Here is a 19,009-nt window from a genome sequence, read left to right as displayed (position 1 = left end):
GGTTCATACATACAGGGTTGGTAGAACCCATGGCCGATCTAATTGTAAACTGTGCCATGTCCCATCCATGATGAAGGAGACGAGCCAGGTCAGTACGAGAACCTTCTGGAAGAGAGGGAAGAAGACTTTTCACCGAGTCCCAAAGGGCAAAAGTAGCCCGTGCAAACACGTAAGTTGTGTTTGAAGCATGGATGCCCAAACTAGTGGAGGCAAAAATATGTCGACCACAGGGCTCCAACCAGCAAGACTCTCAGGTGGGAGGCAGTAACGGGAGATGAGAGGAAGGCTGCATGGCATAAGCCACCTGGACCACCCGACCCTGAGCCCTAGGATGATGGGACAACACCTCACCCTGGTGGAAAACATGCAATATTGGATCAGAAGACAAAGAGACAGAGGGGGGCTGCAAGTGTAAAAGAGTGGCAGCCCCGTGAATAGCCCTTGCAAATGCAGCACTAGTTTCTGTAGCCATTCTAGGGGGCGATAACAGATCATCTGTAGGGGGCGGTTGAAGGCTAACTCGTCCAATGGAAAAGAGAGACGCCGCAGGCGGATGAACAGGGGGCCACCCTCCACTGAGATATGCGGAGAGCAAGGATGACGACAAGGTGTCAAAACCCGCAGTGCGGCCATCGCCGATGTAGGCGCAGGAAGCCACAAAGGGCTATGCGGAGACATGGCAGATGAGCTCCACGTCTGACTGGGATGCCCGTCCGGGCCATGTCCTGACGTCACACTGAACCGGAGTCGAGGGACTCGGCCAGTGCCCAGGGCCAACCTGATGGCGAAGATCCGACCTGAGTCCCTACCTCCACTGTGGGGCCCGAAGGCGCGCCAGGGAGAGGTGGTGACCTAAAAAAGGACTGCAGAGCCCTGAAATAGGCTTCCATTTGGGTCCGTGTCGCCCCTACACCCGGAAAGAGTGGGTATAAGGGGTCAACTCTTGAGGGCCTGCGGCTGGCAAAGACCGGAAGCCGTGAGCCCCGCTGTCATTTTAAAGTGAGGCCGACGACCTTGACTTGTGCTTCCGCTTACCTGCATGAGGCGAATGACGTCCGCGAGAACGACTGGACTCGAACTGAAGCCCCAGTCCGAGATGGAGAGCGGCGTAGAGGCGCCGAGCGGCACATCCGGGCGGCCATTAGCTTAATCCGGCGCTCCCGCAGGGACTTCCGCCTCATCTGTTGGCAGACGTCGTACTACTCGGAGTCGTTTTGCGCTCCAAAGCACCACATTTAGATCACGTGCGGCTCGGTGGCTGACATCTGCCACGCGCGCTTCTCACACGCCTTAAAGCCCGAAGGCATCACACTGTGCCTGGACGCCTGAAGGTGTCCAGATGGCCTGGGCAACAGACCAGGCCAAAGGACCCGCTTACTCCTGGATCCGCGTCGGGATGCGGAAAAGAAGGAAACTGACGTCAGCGCGCCGGGAGGGACTTATATGGCTTCGCTGACGTCATGTCCGCGGATTACGTCAGGGCGGAACCATACGGCGCCGTCACCCAGCACGCAGAGGTGCTGCTGCAAAAAAATTCTGTCTGACGCCTGGGGATATTCTAAGTTAAGGAATTTGCGGCTACATGTCTCTATCAGATAAAACATATAATAATTGTCTTTTGTCTCTTCAATGTGAACTTATTATATACACATGTTTCGTGAATCTATGTGTGCTTTTTTTTTTCACAACAAAATGTTATTGTCAACCGCCAAAATATGCCCGTTAAGGCCATATACTATAGTGGCAAAATAAACACAGTACAAATAATGATGTCGACATTTTGTGTCCAAATATGCAAAAAAAGAATCATATTACATTAACAACCAATTGAAGTGTCATATATCCAGTGTGTGATATGATACATGTTGAATTCACCCCAGAGTTAAGAGTGAAATTGCTAATACCTCGTTCATCCAGCCTAGTGGTTGTCAGGGATAGTGTCAATGTATCGTGCGATCTGGAATAGGTTCTAAGTAAATTCCTCCGAAGTCTGCCCATCTCCTCTATATCTTGGGATGTTTCTGGGGACAGCCCAGCGTAGCAAATTTGGGTATCTCTAGTCCCATACAAAAGTCCAGACCCCTTTACCAGGCCCCGAGAGAGGGCGGGGAGGTGTCCTTCCAGGCCTTTGCAATGTTTTGCTTCGAACGTGTGAGGCCCAATAGCAGTAAGTGGCGATTATAGATATTTCCCCCAATATCATCAGTTATGTGCGGAAGAGTTAGTCGGGCTGAATGAGGGATGTCCCAACCCAAAACGTGCGACAGACATGCAATGACCCCATGCCAGAATCGTGAGAGAGATGTGACAATAAGTCCAGCCCGCCAGAGTTAATGTCTAGTATAATAGACCCTACGTAGGTATTTAAACTGTATGTATCGTAGCCGATGGGCTATGGCGGCACTTCGAGGGGATGCCAGCGCCTCGTTCCAGTCCTGATCATCCAAATGGCCTCGTCTGTCTGCCAAGCCACCTGTGTATTAGACAATGTTGTGTGGCTGTTCTTGTTCGCCCCCAGTTCTCCCATGAAAACTTTCGCCTCAAGAGGGCTAAAGTCCGGTATGATCTCCTGGATTGCAAGATATGGAGAGAAGGCATGGTCGGGCTGGAGGTAGTTATAGAATTGTGACTTAGGCATTGCATACTCTTGCTGTAATTCCTGAAAGGACTTCAGGGTCTGTCAATGGAGGACTTCTCAAAAGAACAAAATGAAGGAGTACTACCCGATGAGGGTAACTGAAGGCTTTTGTCTAAACTCAGGAAACATTGTTCCTTTGTTAGGAAACCCCTCACTCACCACCTAGTGGTGACTTGCTTCATCATCGGGGCCCACCCAAGTGGCCTAGCGTCACTTGGGTGTGCTTCAACACCTGCAATTGCAGTGGAGCTGGTAGTGAAGTGTGGGGTGCAAACAAAAAAAGAGTGTAAGTGTTAAAATTGTCCTGGTATGCTTTTATATAGAGTTTAATAAAAAAGTAACTGGACAAGATTAAAAATATCGGTGAGATAGTAGTAGGGAAGTTACGACCTACTTATCTCTGTTTTATGTGTTGGTCGACATGTTTCTACCATAATGGGAAAATCCCGGTATTCCTCAGGACCAAAACAAGGAAGTGGGTGGTATGTGCCCCCTAAAAGACACACCCAGCCCTAATTCCTTGGACGACCAGAAGAAAAATAGACTTCTGGGTACGCACACCTAAGATTAAGGGTGCTGAAAAACCTGTGGAAAAGGAAGGAAAGTGAATAAAATAATTACTATCCTGTTACGTAGTGCAGTGATAGAGTGCAGGATACGTGCAATTATTCTGGCTTTCCACAGTGGTGGTTGACACAGTGCCTTCATCGATGCAGAGCGTGTCTACAAGTGGTGTGCAAACGTGCTCATAGCCTTAGAGTAAAATATCTATGAAATAAGGTCTGATTTAAGCCTTAGTGCGTGCCTTATAGAATACATGCTGGCATCGTAGTCTGGGGTGCACTAAGTCGGAGTGCTCATATTTTGTACCGCCGTGGTTTTTCTGGTGCCAGCTAAATGGTGATTAATCACTATGTAGGACCTGTTCAGGGTTCGTGGTCAACAGAAAGAGACAAACTGGACTGACAAACACAAACGACATAAAGTTTTTCACGACATGTGATATGGCAGAAAAGATGGAATAGGGCTTACAATGCTGGGGCTCAGGTCGAGCTGCATCAAGCAGGAGTAGGGCGCTATGCCGGTAACAACATAATCTAAGGAGAAAAGGATATGTTGTGGGTCGAGGGATAACTTCCCTGATCAGCGCTAGGGGGTGGCCTGCTTTGTTGGTCCTGCTTGGGGTAAGGGAGGGAAAAAGGACAACTTACAGTTGTGATGGCGGAATCAGGCGGATCACCTACTTCTCCGTGCTCGCTGCTTGGTAGCAACGAGTCAGTGAGGGCGTGGCGCATAAATGCGTTCGATCGCTTCCGGGAAGCCCGTGTCAGTACGGGAGCCCGGGAGGGTCAGTGGTAGGTATGGTGACCAACCGGCGTTGCGCCTGCGTAGAGGTGTGGTAAACAGTGGCTGACTGCTTGGGGTGGGCGTGGTTGCCGCCCGGCGCCGTAGGTGTACGGGAGCCTGGGACGGTCAGCGGTAGGCATAGGAACTAAACGGCGCCGCGCCTGCGCAGTGGTGTTGTGAACACTAGCTGGCAGATGGAGGCGTGGTTGCCGCCCGGCGCTGTGTGTTCGTTTAGAAAGGTCTGATAGGAGCGATCATAACGTGGGTGGGTATCAAAACTCGCTGGAGCTATTACCAGGACAATTTTAACACTTACACTCTTTTTTTGTTTGCACCCCACACTTCACTACCAGCTCCACTGCAATTGCAGGTGTTGAAGCACACCCAAGTGACGCTAGGCCACTTGGGTGGGCCCCGATGATGAAGCAAGTCACCACTAGGTGGTGAGTGAGGGGTTTCCTAACAAAGGAACAATGTTTCCTGAGTTTAGACAAAAGCCTTCAGTTACCCTCATCGGGTAGTACTCCTTCATTTTGTTCTTTTGAACCTTGACCAGGGAATCAGGAGTATTCCCCGTCCGACGACTACGGACGCAACTCCTTACTCTCCTCCTTGTTTTCCAAGATTTTGGCAGCGCGCAGCTGCGAGAGTTTAAGACTTTCTTTCCTCTCAAAACACACACACAGCAGAGTGATCACGACACCAGCATGGCGGAAAATCAGGGCTTATCTTTTTCCACGGAGGAAATAGACTCTATCATGAGCGATCTCAATGCTTTTGCAGACCCTAGCATCAGCAATACTATCTCACAGACATCTGAATGGGACAAACTCTCTGAACTCAAACGCAATCGTATTAGAACAATACTGCATGGGACAATTCTCAAAGAGTATGTGACAAACAACATGGCCCCCAAAGGCCTATTAGTGACCAATGCAAGACGATGCCAGCATGTATTCTATAAGGCACGCACTAAGGCTTAAATCAGACCTTATTTCATAGATATTTTACTCTAAGGCTATGAGCACGTTTGCACACCACTTGTAGACACGCTCTGCATCGATGAAGGCACTGTGTCAACCACCACTGTGGAAAGCCAGAATAATTGCACGTATCCTGCACTCTATCACTGCACTACGTAACAGGATAGTAATTATTTTATTCACTTTCCTTCCTTTTCCACAGGTTTTTCAGCACCCTTAATCTTAGGTGTGCGTACCCAGAAGTCTATTTTTCTTCTGGTCGTCCAAGGAATTAGGGCTGGGTGTGTCTTTTAGGGGGCACATACCACCCACTTCCTTGTTTTGGTCCTGAGGAATACCGGGGATTTTCCCCTTATGGTAGAAACATGTCGACCAACACATAAAACAGAGATAAGTAGGTCGTAACTTCCCTACTACTATCTCACCGATATTTTTAATCTTGTCCAGTTACTTTTTTGTTAAACTCTATATAAAAGCATACCAGGACAATTTTAACACTTACACTCTATTTTTGTTTGCACCCCACACTTCACTACCAGCTCCACTGCAATTGCAGGTGTTGAAGCACACCCAAGTGACGCTAGGCCACTTGGGTGGGCCCCGATGATGAAGCAAGTCACCACTAGGTGGTGAGTGAGGGGTTTCCTAACAAAGGAACAATGTTTCCTGAGTTTAGACAAAAGCCTTCAGTTACCCTCATCGGGTAGTACTCCTTCATTTTGTTCTTTTGAACCTTGACCAGGGAATCAGGAGTATTCCCCGTCCGACGACTACGGACGCAACTCCTTACTCTCCTCCTTGTTTTCCAAAATGGAGGACTTCTCCCACAGTGTAGATTCCTATAGCCTCCCATCCTGGGACGCCAGGAAGCTCAGCGAGCTGTGGCATGAGGCCATTGTGCCAGAGTGGTATGAATACGTGCTTTCTTTGTAAAAAACCTGAGACTGGGATAATTCACTTGGGAAAATAGTAAGGTGGCTTGATACAGCAATATAATGTTATACTGATTAGGCCGGGCGAGAATGTTTTTGGTACCTATATGAGGTGTGCTATTGTGTTGAAAAGTTTTCTAAAGTCGTGCCGCAGCTCAGGGTTCCCTGGAGAAATTTTCTGCTTGAGCCAGCATTCTATGAGAATCACACTAAAACTGTAAGCAAAAACAACAACAAAATCATTAATCCAGAAATGGGGATTTTTTTCAGGATTTTGCTCACTTTAAGAAAAATGTTCTCTGGGCTTAGAATTGATACATTTCCTCTCCCTTTTATGCCTTTCGCTTTTGTTGAGACTTTGATATATCATAAAACCTTTGCAGCTGGCTCTCTGAGCTTAAAACACATTGGCCATGTAATTAGGAAGCCATTTAGAAAACTGTTGATGTGAAAACACGTAAAGTACTTCCTTTATCTCCACTGCCTAGCTACGTGGTGTCGAATTGTGCTGATGAGATCATTCTACATGTGTGAGGTCGTCTTTTTTGTACATATTGTTAGTGTGCCATTTTTTAGGTTTCGCCTGCACAGCGCTTGCAAAATCTGTTGTATTTAATATATATTAAAAGGGGGCTCTTATCAGTTCCCATTGCCGATTTACTGTGTTCACTTTTGTTTGGAACAGTTTTTTTGTTGTTTACTTCCCCTGGCTGCACACATTTACGATACTTCTACTAAAGCTGTTCACACTGTGTAAGCCCCATTCACTGTTGAGATAACATCTCTTTCCACTGAATAGGCAGACAGTTTCTAACAGTATGCTGGAATGCTTGCTTTTTATTACTTAGTTGTGTAAAGCAGATTTAAATGCCATTTGTAAAGCACACAGCTACCTCCAACTGAGGTCTCCCGGAGCTGTCCGTATACCACTTAGGAACCCTTCCTGGTTTTTCCCTGTGGAATGTCCACTCCTGGGCACCCCCAAGGTGAAGCCAGGCATCTCAGCGCTGTTGGGGCAGATGCTCCAGCCTTAGGCATTTCCTAGTCATGCCTCAGTACCTTTCTTTACACTTTGTAGGCATTATCAAATTGATTTTTTCAATGTAATATATTTGGTCATCATGATCAAATTTTAGTATATATTGCATGTTAAAGGTAAAGTAAATACACAAGAGCTACGCTATATTGTATTACTAAACAGGCAGCCACAATTGCAGTTACCTTGCAGATAAAAGGGACTTGATTTGTATGATGCAGCCAGTACAGTGGCACCGGGGCCAAATGCTGTAGAGACTCCATTAAAACAGCTAATATTGCTATATTTCACTACTAAACAGGCAGTCGCGATTGCAGATAACTTACAGACAGCAGGGTCATGATTTCAGTGGTACAGCAGGTGCAGTGACACCTGGGCCCAAAGCTCTAGAAACTACTTTAAACACCAAACATTGCAATGTTTTACTACTAAACAGGCAGTCACAGGTGCATTTACCTTACAAGTAAAAGGATCACAATTTGAATGGTGCAGCAGGTGCAGTGGCACTGGGGCCAAACGTTGTCATAACTCTTAAAAGCACTAAATATTGCTATATTTTCCTACTAAACAGGCAGTCTCAAATGCAGTTATCTTGCTGGGATTAGGGGCATGATTTGAATAGTGCAGCAGGTATAGTGGCACCGGGTCCAAAAGTTGGCAGAACTCCTCTAAACACATAATATTGCTATTACACCAGTTAATTCTATTTTTTCCCTTTCATTTTTCAAAATGTTGCTGTTACTCACCCACACTATTCCACTAGTACCAGCACAATAAATTTCCCTTTTGTACATAAACAAGTAATAACACTTTAGCAGACTTTATGTAACTTTTATTGTACAACTACTCAGCAAGCTACAACTTACAACAAAAAACTGCTTATTGTAAATCACATAGGCGAAACCTAATGCATTTACCAATTCTTCTCCTGAGGTTATTGTGTCTCTGTTGTCCTGATACGCAGTACTGGAGATGTAGGGAATAGGTGGCTATGTATCCAAAGTTTCTTGGCATCACGTCGCCCTGGAAATTTGCTTTGCTAGAAGCTCATTCGTAAAACTTTCTACAAAACAATACAGGATAAGTGAATGTGAAAACCAGGTGAGAATGCAGCAATGTTTTTGCAGCCACCCGACTGCTCCTTCTGTCTTTAATTTCAAGTGAAGTGCTTAAGTAGAGTGCTTTCATGTATATGATCTACTTCAACGTTCCTTTCTTGACCATGGCATCAAGTTCTGCATTACTTTAAAAGTGGCAACATTTAGCTCACAGGCACAACAGGACGGGTACTGTGAATAACAGACTAACAGATATAGGTGAAGGGCTCCTTAGAGTACCAGATGAGTGTATGAAGGCGTTGTGACGATAGAAAAGTTTATTTGAAGAATAAGAGTATGAAATGGGTGGAAATACATGAAGGTCACAGTACGTTGTTTAGTCACATAAAGAAATTACTTTGTATTATAAGACATAAATATGAATTTTTATTTTTGTAATATTTATACTACTTTTTGTCCTGTAGGTTATTCAGCTGTATTCCTCTGTCAAAAAGTTGACACGTGACCTTAAAATGGTAAGTATGTTGTAAACATATATTAAATACAATGGTGTTTTTATTAATCGCTAAAATGATTACATTTACCTATGGTTTACATTTGGTGCGACATCTTTGATGACATTCGGTGTTTTGCCTGTACATAGGCACACAGACATTTATTTGATGCTGCAGTCAGATGAATTATGTTTGATTTTCTAACCAAGACTTACCTGGTGCAGGGAGCAAGACCGCATCTCCTGGTTCAGTCGGAAACCCTCCCTACTGCTCCAGGTGTCACTTCTGAACTCTATAAGCAGCGGCAGCTCCTCCGCAATGGAGAAGGAGCTTCGCCTCACTGGCTTAGAACCAGCAGCCCAAAAATAAAATGATAGTTTACTATTGTTTTGTTTTCTTAGCTGCTAGCACCGAGCCAGAGTGTGCAGGGAGGGGTGGGGCAGGCCAGGCCAGGGGAGGGGAGAGGAGAGGAGGAGAGGAATGTTGTGCACTTGTAAGTGTGCATGTCAGTTTGGCTGGCTGTCTCAGGCCAGCTAAACTGACATGCACACTTTGCTTTCTTTAACCCGCCTGTATTATACAACCGGGTTTGAGAAACAGCACAGACTCCCTGTGCCTGAACGAGCGTCTTTTCAGCCCGCTCAGGCCAATCCCCATGCTGCTCTCATGCTTGTGAGCAGCACTGGGACTGGATGAGGAGACCATAATGCTGCCCCAGGGACTGCTGGGAGCAGCAGAGCAGAGAAAAAGCGAGAGGCGGCCATCTTCATGAGGTATCTCTTTTAATATTTATTAATCCCCTGCATGCTCCCCCTTGCCCCGTTCCTCCCCCCCGCCCCCCTCCACACACTTTTAAATGATATTGGCTGCCACTGTCTATACAGCGTTGGCTCATTTGCATGGGGGCTTGGCAGCATGTAGATGGGGAAACACTTTGACTTTGTCGCATTACTGACACAGATGCACAGGTCAAGAGGAGAGTACTGAATATGCTCCTCGTAAAGGTGGCACTGAGTTAGTGCGTTCCTGAAGGAGGACCTTGGAATGGGTTAGAGGGGGCCCCGTGGACTCCTTAAACTTTCTCCTGTATGCAGGAGCAGTTACTCCCTGCACTCGCCTACACTCAGGAGGATCTCTGCTTTCATTTCAAATGCAGGCCACATTTCAACCTGCAAAGTGAAGGCGTGACTGGCGGCCTGTTCGGCCTTTCACTAATGCACTGTCCCCAGGTCAAACACAAGTTCTCAGGGGGGCGAGAGGCCATGCATTAACTGTAATAGGGCGCACTATCCCAGACTGCGTCAAGCACACCCATTTAAAAGAACGCCAAGGCGCATACATGGAAAATGCGCCCTATGTGTAATGGGTCTATATTTAAAAGACAAGTGCTCTCAAGGAATTATTTATGAAGACAGTTAGAAACCGTTTTTTGATTAAAGAAGGCAGTTGACGAGACATCCTGCCATGTTTCAGCATAAACAGTAGATTGAGTCCGAATATGTTGTTCAATTGTAGTTATAAACCAGTAGATGCATACAAGCAAAGACAAATATTCAAGGTTTTACTCATTGAGTCAATATTTAATTGTAGTACATAAAGCAGAGAGCATACGGAGGTTATGGTGCAGCGTAAGCACATCTGTGTTCAGCAGAGGAAAATATTTTTCTGATGGACAATTCTAAATGCAGTTTCCCCTTCTTGTGAATATTTCCCAGGCATCAGAATGGATACGGAAAATTCAAAGCAGTACTCCTGCATACCAGTAGGTGGCATCATGTGATTCCACCCCGAAAGTGACAAGCAGAGCTGCATATAAGTGCCATTCATATGCGCTGACATCAGATCCTTTCTTCACGCACCTTTAGACATTGATCCAGGGCTACTCCTTTGTACTTTTAAGAGTTCTAATCGAAGTCCAAATGTTTTCCAGTAGGCAAAGGAACAAGTTAAGAAGACAGGGTTCAAACTGTGCTGTGACTGTCTCAAATAGATGTCTGTGACTGGCCATCACAAGGTATGTCTGTGGTACCAAGGGTTGGACCACTGCGCTCAGATGAGCTTGAAGGCCATACACGACCACGAGGTGAAGCATTATATCCCCATGCACTGTGTGACTCTACGCTGTGACTGGTCGAGGTCAAAAGGAAGGTCCTGTTCCCATTCCGGAAGTCGTTTACACAGTAGATCTTCATCACGTTCGAAGACTTTGGGTAAGTCCAAAAAGAAGCATAAGCTATCTAAGTGGGAATCATCCCCTTCCTGCTACTCTCATTCTCTTGAGAGGGCGCGATGGCTTCGCTGTGCCAACTAATCTCAAACTCACTCCCCATCGAATCCAATTCTGAGCCTGGTCTCAATAGACTCTGAATTTCTGGGCCAGTCTGCAATGACACAGCAAGTTGAGGCCTTTAGGGGAGCCTTGCTGCAAATGTTTGACATATACCGTTTCCTCTGGTGTGCCTTCGGTCCCCCAGGAACCACAGCGACTTCCATTCAGACTTTCACCAGAAGGTTCGCCCTCTGCGCCACATGTGGCTCTCTAACCCACTTCAGGTTCAGCACCAGTTCCGGTGCCGACTTCAGCTCCAGTGCCACCCACTGCACCGGTTCCTTTTGCATCCAAGCAGATGCGGGAGGAAGATGCACAACCCATTGTTCTCACTGACTTTAATCATAATCCACCCGACCTCGACTGAGTCCACATCCTGTTCCTACTGGAGGGCAGCCAGCTGGCAGTCCCTCAGATTCTGATACTTTTCTCTTACCATGCTTTGGAACTCAGTCTTTACACAACCTTTTTGACAATTATTCAGGCAATAACCGTTTTTATAAAGAGGGTGATTTTCCCTCACACTGTGATGACACCAATTGGTATGAAGAACTACAGGAGGCGCATGCCTCGATACTTCCCCATACGCTGGTTTTGTTTCTTCTCCCAGCCCTGCCACTGAAGAAGCACCGCCTTTGCTGTCATAATGTGGAGGACAGCACTGGACCTACAGTTACCTACTATGGAGGTGAAGACCAATGTTTTACAGAGGTGCCCCAGTGTGGTCCAGTCTACAGAACCTCTGTTACCTTTTACAAAGCCCTCACAGTTACACTCATGGGCACTGGTGCGAAATCATGTTCAGGAGCACCAGCCAATAGGCAGGTTTCTCGGTGCCATCGGCCAGCACCTGGCATCCCTGTTTTCCTTACACACAACTACTTGCCGAGAGCTTGGTGGTGCAGCCAACCACCAATAAGGTGGATCGTAACTCCTTCCCCACCATTCCACTGGATTATGAGTCTAAACGTGTGTAGACCATTGGCAAGTGCAGCTTCTAATCAACACGTCTTGCTGTATGATCTGTGAATGTCTGCTATCCTCTAGGCTGCTACTCTTATTTCGTGTGGAAAACCATGGCACACGTTTTAGCAGCAGTTCCAGGTGACCTTCAGGCATCCCTTACCCATACTATTTAGGATGGCCGCAATGCAGTAAAACCTGTGATCCTCTGTGGCTTGGACATGGCTTACTGCTTAGGTACGGCTATTTTCACAAGTGAGGTGCTTTGGCGCCATGCCTGAATAAGGTCTGCAGCCTTCTCCATGAATGTCCAGGCATCTTTAATGGACATGCCACTCAATGGCTCTTGACTTTTTGGTGAGAAAGTTGATTTAACCCAGAACAGTTTACAGAAAGTAGGGCCACAGTACATTCTTTGGGTCTGTCTGTGCCGGGTCACGTCCCATAGGGTGTGGTTGATGTGTCCAAGAGAAGTCTGTATTCAAGGAGCACCGTGCCAGATTTCCCAAAGAAAGTTAGTATTGACCTTACAAGTGTAAATGTAAATGTACATGTATTTATATAGCGCAAATCACCAACCCGGTATCTAAGCGCTTGCTTAGGGAACCCGTCCTGGTATTACCCCATGAGATAACCCCGGCAGGGTATCCACAAGGTGAAAGCCAGGCATCCCACTGTGAGGGGACGTTGTGAAGATTAAGCAAGCTATTGCCCAGAGTCACAGAGTGTGAACCCGTGAATCGAGTAGGCACTGGAGCGAGAATTGTCGAGTCCGTGGACATTTTAGGACTCAAGACCCCGCCGAGCCGGGAATTGAACCCTGGTCCCGGGCTGACCTCTGCTTCCAGGTCTGCCTCCTCTTACCAGTGAGCCACACTTCTCCACATAAGTGGAGGCATGCACCAAAATACTCCCAGGTTTAGGATGCTTGGTAAGAACTTAGAGTCACTAGCTGATGGCCTCAAGAACCTAGTGATGGGACAATTCTCTGCTTGCTCAGAAAAAAGGCTTTGACTAAGCTGCCATGACTGAGTCGACTGAAGCGTCCTTAAATAGCAACATAGGCTTCTCTGCTGGATCATATGCTGGATCGGCTGAAGGTACTGTATAACAGCATAGTGCAATCCACAAATAGCCTCAATCTCTCTGATGTATTACTGCCAAGGCTGAGGCACCATCTGCAATTCATCTTCAATATGTGGTTGCACTTTGTTTGCAGTATAACATGACATTGGGTAAACTGCAGCCAATGATGAAGTCAGATTCTGGGCCAGAGCACAAACCGAAACTGGTGCTGAGAGAAGAGTATCTGGTTAGGCCTACTGCGGAGGAAACATTCTTCTGGGGTCAGTCAACGCCAAGGAAGGGCTTAACAGTGGAAGCTCGATTTGAGGCCAGGATGACAAACAAGTTACTTTTGATAACTCTCTTTCCAGTAGATACTCTTATCTAACCACAGATTCCTCAGCTTTGGAATACCACCAGACGCTAGACTGGATCCAGATGATTTTTCAGCATAGACCCTGCTCCACATTAGGTGTCAATTAGCGGCTCTGAGTGGACTCTGCCTCGGAAGTGACAGCTGGAGCCGGATATAGGCACCACCCGAGTGCTGTTGTCAGTTTCTTTCTGGATACCGTCTGCGCTATCCAACATGGAGCCCAAAAACCAATTGTTCATTCCAGTGTACAGACCTATAATTTTGGAACTTTTTAGACGGCAAAGAGTCCATTCCACAGAATTGAAAACAGGAGGCTGGTGAGGAATCTGCAGTTAGAGTATCCATCAGAAAGAGTGTACGGAAGATAACTAGTTTGCTCTTCTGATAGATACTGCTAACCGCAAACTCCTCAGCTTTCGGATGGATACCAAAGCAGTACCTTCACCAGTGGTGGTGCACCCTGCAGAACCAAAAAGACCATAAATACCGAAAAGCCAAAATGCACTTCCCATGGGACCTGGCTGACAAGGCAGTAGTGTTTCATAATGTGTGCACTGATGCCCATGTTGCAGTCTAGCTATCCAAGACATGCACCCGGTGTGCCAAATCATTAGTAACAGCATTGGTCCTGGTGGAATGGGCCTCCGCTCTTCTGGAGGCTGCTTCTTGGTCATTGAGGAGCAGATTTTAATTGCAGAAGATTATCCACATGGACAAAGTCACCGCTTTGCCTTTCTTTGCCCTGTAGAACCCCACAAGAAGCTAATTGTCCACCCAGTGATCTTTAGTACAATTGATGTAAAAGCAGAATTTTTTAGGGTTCAAATAATGGAGTCTCTCCTCCTCTTTCAAGAAATGAGGTGGGGCAGAGTACCTTGGAAATTGGAGTCATTCAATGGACTATCCAAAGTGAAACGGAGGCAAAACTTTCAGAAGAAAGGCTGCATTTGTCCTGAGAACTAGTCTGTCTGGAAAGGAGGTGGTGTAGAGCAGCTGTACTGAAAAAGCTTGAAGCTCACTCCTGGATCAAGTTGAGGTTATCACAATGAGAAAGACAACCTTCAAGGTCAATAGACATAGATAACAGGTGTGTGGTTGCTCAAAAGGGGTATACATGAGAAAAGTGAGAATGAAATGATGGTTCCACTGTGGCATCACAAAGGGTTTAGCAGTACGTTTGTGGATTAAACCTTTGTGAAATTGCATCACAACAGGTGGTTTGAACAATGACGGTTGGCCTGGTAAACGAAAAAGGCCTTGCTGGGCCAAAGACATTCAACAGTTTGCCCTCCAATGGGTCCATATTGCTTCCAGCGTACACAGACTTTGTAGAAGAACGCACAGTCGCAAAGTTGACATCCACGGCTTTGGAAGGGAGATCTAATGGAGTCAACTGCCACCACTCAATACACATGGAGGTGTAGATTGTACAGGCCCTGGTGATAGACCTTGCCCTTCTGCTGCAACAGAAGATACTGAACCTGCCTCCATCGATGGACGGCAGGAAGTCTTTCAACGCCAAGCAAATAGCCCGCAGTTCCAGCAGGTTGATGTGGAGGCGGGTCTCTGCCGGACTACAGTCCCCTATGATCTCCACCTCTCCGAGATGACCTCCGCTACTCAGCAGCGATGCATCAGTCATCGCAGTCAGCTATGGGTGGAGTAGAAGTGAAGTACTCACCTCCGTCGCAGGGCTGGGGCCGAAAGGCCACCCTGTGAACAGCACCAATTTACATCACAGCAAAGTCATCACAGATGGCTGAAGATTCTTCTGGTTTGGCTAGCAGGGCTGGCGGAGCGCTTCTTACTACTCCGCCATTTTGCCATGTCGCTGAGAGAGGAAGGACTTGAATACAGTAGTCATTTAGTGCGCAATGAAACAGGATGATGATTTCATAATTTTCACAGGAATATGGTCCGACGAGTAATTACTCCAATAGGAAGTGATTTGAATGATATTGGATTGTCGGACTGCATACTTGTGCATGTGTTATATGTTTTACTTAGAGATGATATTGGGATATTGAAAGGTTAGATTAGGCAGATATTGCATGAGGAACCGAATGGCGGCTTTGTTTCCACCATCAGTGTTTCGAGGCAGTGCTATCAGGATCCCTGTTACCACACGTCATTTTGGAATCCATAGATTGGCCCCTACTGTGTTGCCTCCATCTTAAAAAGGGCTTAGTGTTTCACTATGGCAGTTTATGACTTTGTTATTCCCCTCTTCAGACTATGGTCTTTTCCGGCTCCCACGATCTTCAGCTATGTATAAAAACAAGCATTTGCAATGCAATAGGTCTTGCTTTAGTCAAATTTAGAGCTATTAGTGTTGCAAATATTTTTTTTTGTGTGAAATAATATCCCGGCAGTAGCATAAGTCTTAAAACAAATCCACAAAGTAAGGAAAGGGTGCTGTACCACAGGTTGCTAGTAGGTGTCCCTGTGGAGTTGTAAAGGGACCTCTGTTAGCGAGATAAGGTACTGCAACCGTAATTAATAAAATGAAATGATTAGAAGTTGAACACAGTTTAGGATGTGCTCAGCATGGCACAGCGTGACACAGGGCCTGCAGGTCGAGGCTTAGGTCATGCACAGCAGGCACATGGATGTACAGTATGGCATAGGGCCTGCAGACCAAGGCTTAGGCGGTGCACAGCTGGCACAGGGATGCAGAGCATGACACAGGGCCTGAAGACCACGGCTTAGGCGATGAACAGCTGGCACAGGGATGCAGAGCATGACACAGGGTCTGTAGACTAAGGCTTAGGTGGTGCGCTGCTGGCACAGGGTTGCAGAGGTTAGATTAGGATGTGCTGAGCGTGGCACAGCATGCAGAGCATGGCTTAGTGCTTGCAGGCCATGGGATAGGCATGCAAGGTAAGGCGTTCACAGCCTTACCCGCAAGCTATTGGCTGCTCACCCTGAACAGGCCAAGCGGAAGAGGGGGCGGTCTTGCAGCCATATTCAAAATTGCTTTCCACTCCTCACTATCCCCACAAACTATTCCAGGGTGCGAAAGCGCCCTGTTTAAAATCTCCTTGTCACATAACTTTATCTTCACAGGGCTTCCTATTTATCACCCACCAGGCCCAGCCAGGGCTTTTCAAGAGGCCCTAGTCCACTCTGCTCCCGCCCTTGCCTTAAAATCAGCGAATTTTAACATTATAGGCGATCTTAACATATACCTGGAATACCGGGATTCCCAGGAGATCTGCAACTTCCTGGAAGATTGGAGGCCTGCCATCTAATCCAGCTGGTGGAAGGACCTTCTTACCAGGCAGGCCACCTATTGGATCCAATATTTTCGAATCTCTTAAACTTAGTAGCTAATACTCCTCTTCCTTTATTTTGGACTGACCAGTTTCTGATCTCCTTGCGTCTTGAAATGGTAGGCCTTATCCTGAGGCCCCCTAGCCAATCCCTTATGAAGCGCCCGTGGCACAAATTGGATGAAACTTCCTTCCTATCTGCCTTAAATTGGTCCCGCCCAGAGTGGCCTGCGGACTTGAAGGCTGCTGATAGAGCCTTTAGGGGCTGGATTAATAATTTGCTTGACCAGTGCATCCTGTTGAAACTGACGGGGGCTAAGCGCACGCATACGCATGCATGGTACAATGAGTCCATATGGGCAGAAAAGAAAACATGTAAAAATCTGGAACAGGCCTGGAGACATACTTATGACACCAATGCCGAAAATACCTATAGGAAGGCCATAAAAACCTACCAGAAATCAGTTAAAAAGGCTAAAGCCTGATCTCATCCAGATCCAACCCCTCCAAAACTATCTTCTCCCTTATGAAAGATATGTAAACATGTCCCACCCCTCATTGTGACTCACTGGTAAGGTACTTTATTAACAAAGTGGAACGTATATACAACACGCTAGAAACGAGGTGGAGTACCATTGAACCCCTGGTGCCCCCCTCTACAGCACTCCCATACACCTTACAAATGTTGCCACCTTTGTCTCTCGAAGACCTAGCCACCCTTGAGGCTAAAGTCAAATCAGGTTCTCCGGATGATCCCATAAAACCAGATATCTTCAGGAAATCCCATAACTGCCTTATGACTGAGAGCCGGGAATTCATCAATGGCTCACTTCTATCGGCAGTGATTACGGAGTCGTGGAAGCAAGGCAAAGTCGTTCCACTGCTGAAAAACCCCTCACTTGACGCATCTTTACCAAAGAACTTTTATCCTATCTCCCTACTTCCCTACCTGGCCAAAATTATGGAGTCCCAATGTCAACATCACTCTGACCAAATATCTTGAAGCCAACCAGATTTTAGATAGCTCTCAGAATGGATTTAGTTCCAGGCACAGCACAGAATCAGCCCTTTTGGGGGTCACTGAGCAGCTGTGGGCCACGCTAGGCAAGGGCAATACCTCTGCATTATTTTTTACTTGATCTTAGTGCAGCCTTTGGCAAGGTCTCCCACAAGATTCTTCTTCAACGCCTTGGGGAGATCGAGGTCAAAGGCAGGGCTCTGGCCTAGTTTGCCTCTTTTCTATCAGACCGCTCTTTTCAGGTACATGCCCCACCCCTACCAGTCTAGTAATTACCCTCTTAGCTGTGGTGTCCCGCAGGGCTCCGCCTTGAACCCCACGTTTGTTCAACGTATACGTCCGCCCTCTGGCCCAACATCAAAATGGTATCTTACATGGACGATACCCCGCTGGTATTCACCTATTCCAACAACCCTGCTCTGGACCAACTGAAATTCCATGTCGATGTTCTGGCCATTGCAGCCTGGATGACAAACAACTATATACAACTTAATTCGGCAAAGACTGAGGTGGTCGCGGATGGCCAGGATTCGCACAAGTGGGACTACCAATGGTGGGCCTTGACCTTGGGCACTCCTCCCACATCGAAAAAACGCAGTTAAAGACTTAGGGGTCCTCATTGACACTGCCCGCTCATTCGAACCTCATGCAAAAAAAGTTTCTGGTACCTGCTTCGGTCTTCTGCGTGGATTTAACCCCATTTTAGGATTCTTTGACTCTGCCACCCATCAACTGATAGTCCAATCAGTTGTCCAGTCTCACCTGAATTACTGTAATGGTCTTCTGCTTGGGGTGATTAAAACAGTTACTGCAAGACTCCAACAGGTACAGAATGCAGCAGCACGTACCCTGTTTGCCCTTCCTAGGAAATTTCATACCTCCAATCTTCTTCTTCAACGGCTGCCAATCAAAAAGAGAGTCCAGTTTAGAACCCTCTACATCACACATAAGATTGTACATGGCAGGGGCACCCAAATCCTGCAGGGACTCTGCACCCCGTATGTTCCTCTGTGTACTTTGCGTTCCACTGATCTTTATCTGCTGTGCATCCCACGGGTCCGCCGGTGTAGAGCCAGGGGTCGCTCCTTTAAATCTCAGGCCCCCGTACTATGGAATTCCATCCCACTGCCTGCCCGCAGCACCCATGATAACTGGGTTTTCAGGAAACTGATCAAAACTTGGCTTTTCACTTCCATCTTGCCACATCTCCCCTGGTTACCTGTCCGCTAGCGCTGGGACGCCCTGTTGCTGAACATGGTAAATTAACTGATTATTCCACTGTACAGCTATTTTGATCATATTCATGTTCGTAAGTAATGGTTTTTCCTACTCTAGGTCTTATACCATGTAGCTTGATATCCGCTTTTTAGGTTTCGGCTGCAAAAAGCTGCTGCAAGCAGCTTTTGCAGGAGAAATCTATTGAGTTACAGTATGTGGCTCTGGAACCCGCCCTCTGTTTCATTGGCTAGCTCCATAAATGGAGGCTAGCCATTGGAAC

At 46.8% G+C, this 19,009-nt stretch overlaps 1 protein-coding gene across 1 annotated transcript in view; it reads left to right on the top strand.

Moving 5' to 3' along the window:
- Positions 1-19,009, top strand: part of PGAP1 (post-GPI attachment to proteins inositol deacylase 1) — an 868,977-nt gene that overhangs the window by 747,666 nt on the left and 102,302 nt on the right. Inside the window, exon 24 of the mRNA XM_086955415.1 lies at positions 8,459-8,509. Within this exon, the coding sequence (XP_086811541.1) occupies positions 8,459-8,509 (51 nt within the window). The remainder of the gene's footprint in view (positions 1-8,458; positions 8,510-19,009) is intronic.

Source organism: Lissotriton vulgaris, chromosome 2_1, assembly GCF_964263255.1.
Source record: "Lissotriton vulgaris chromosome 2_1, aLisVul1.2, whole genome shotgun sequence".
In the NCBI taxonomy this organism is placed as follows: domain Eukaryota; kingdom Metazoa; phylum Chordata; class Amphibia; order Caudata; family Salamandridae; genus Lissotriton; species Lissotriton vulgaris.
This window is presented reverse-complemented; position numbering and strand designations above follow the sequence as displayed.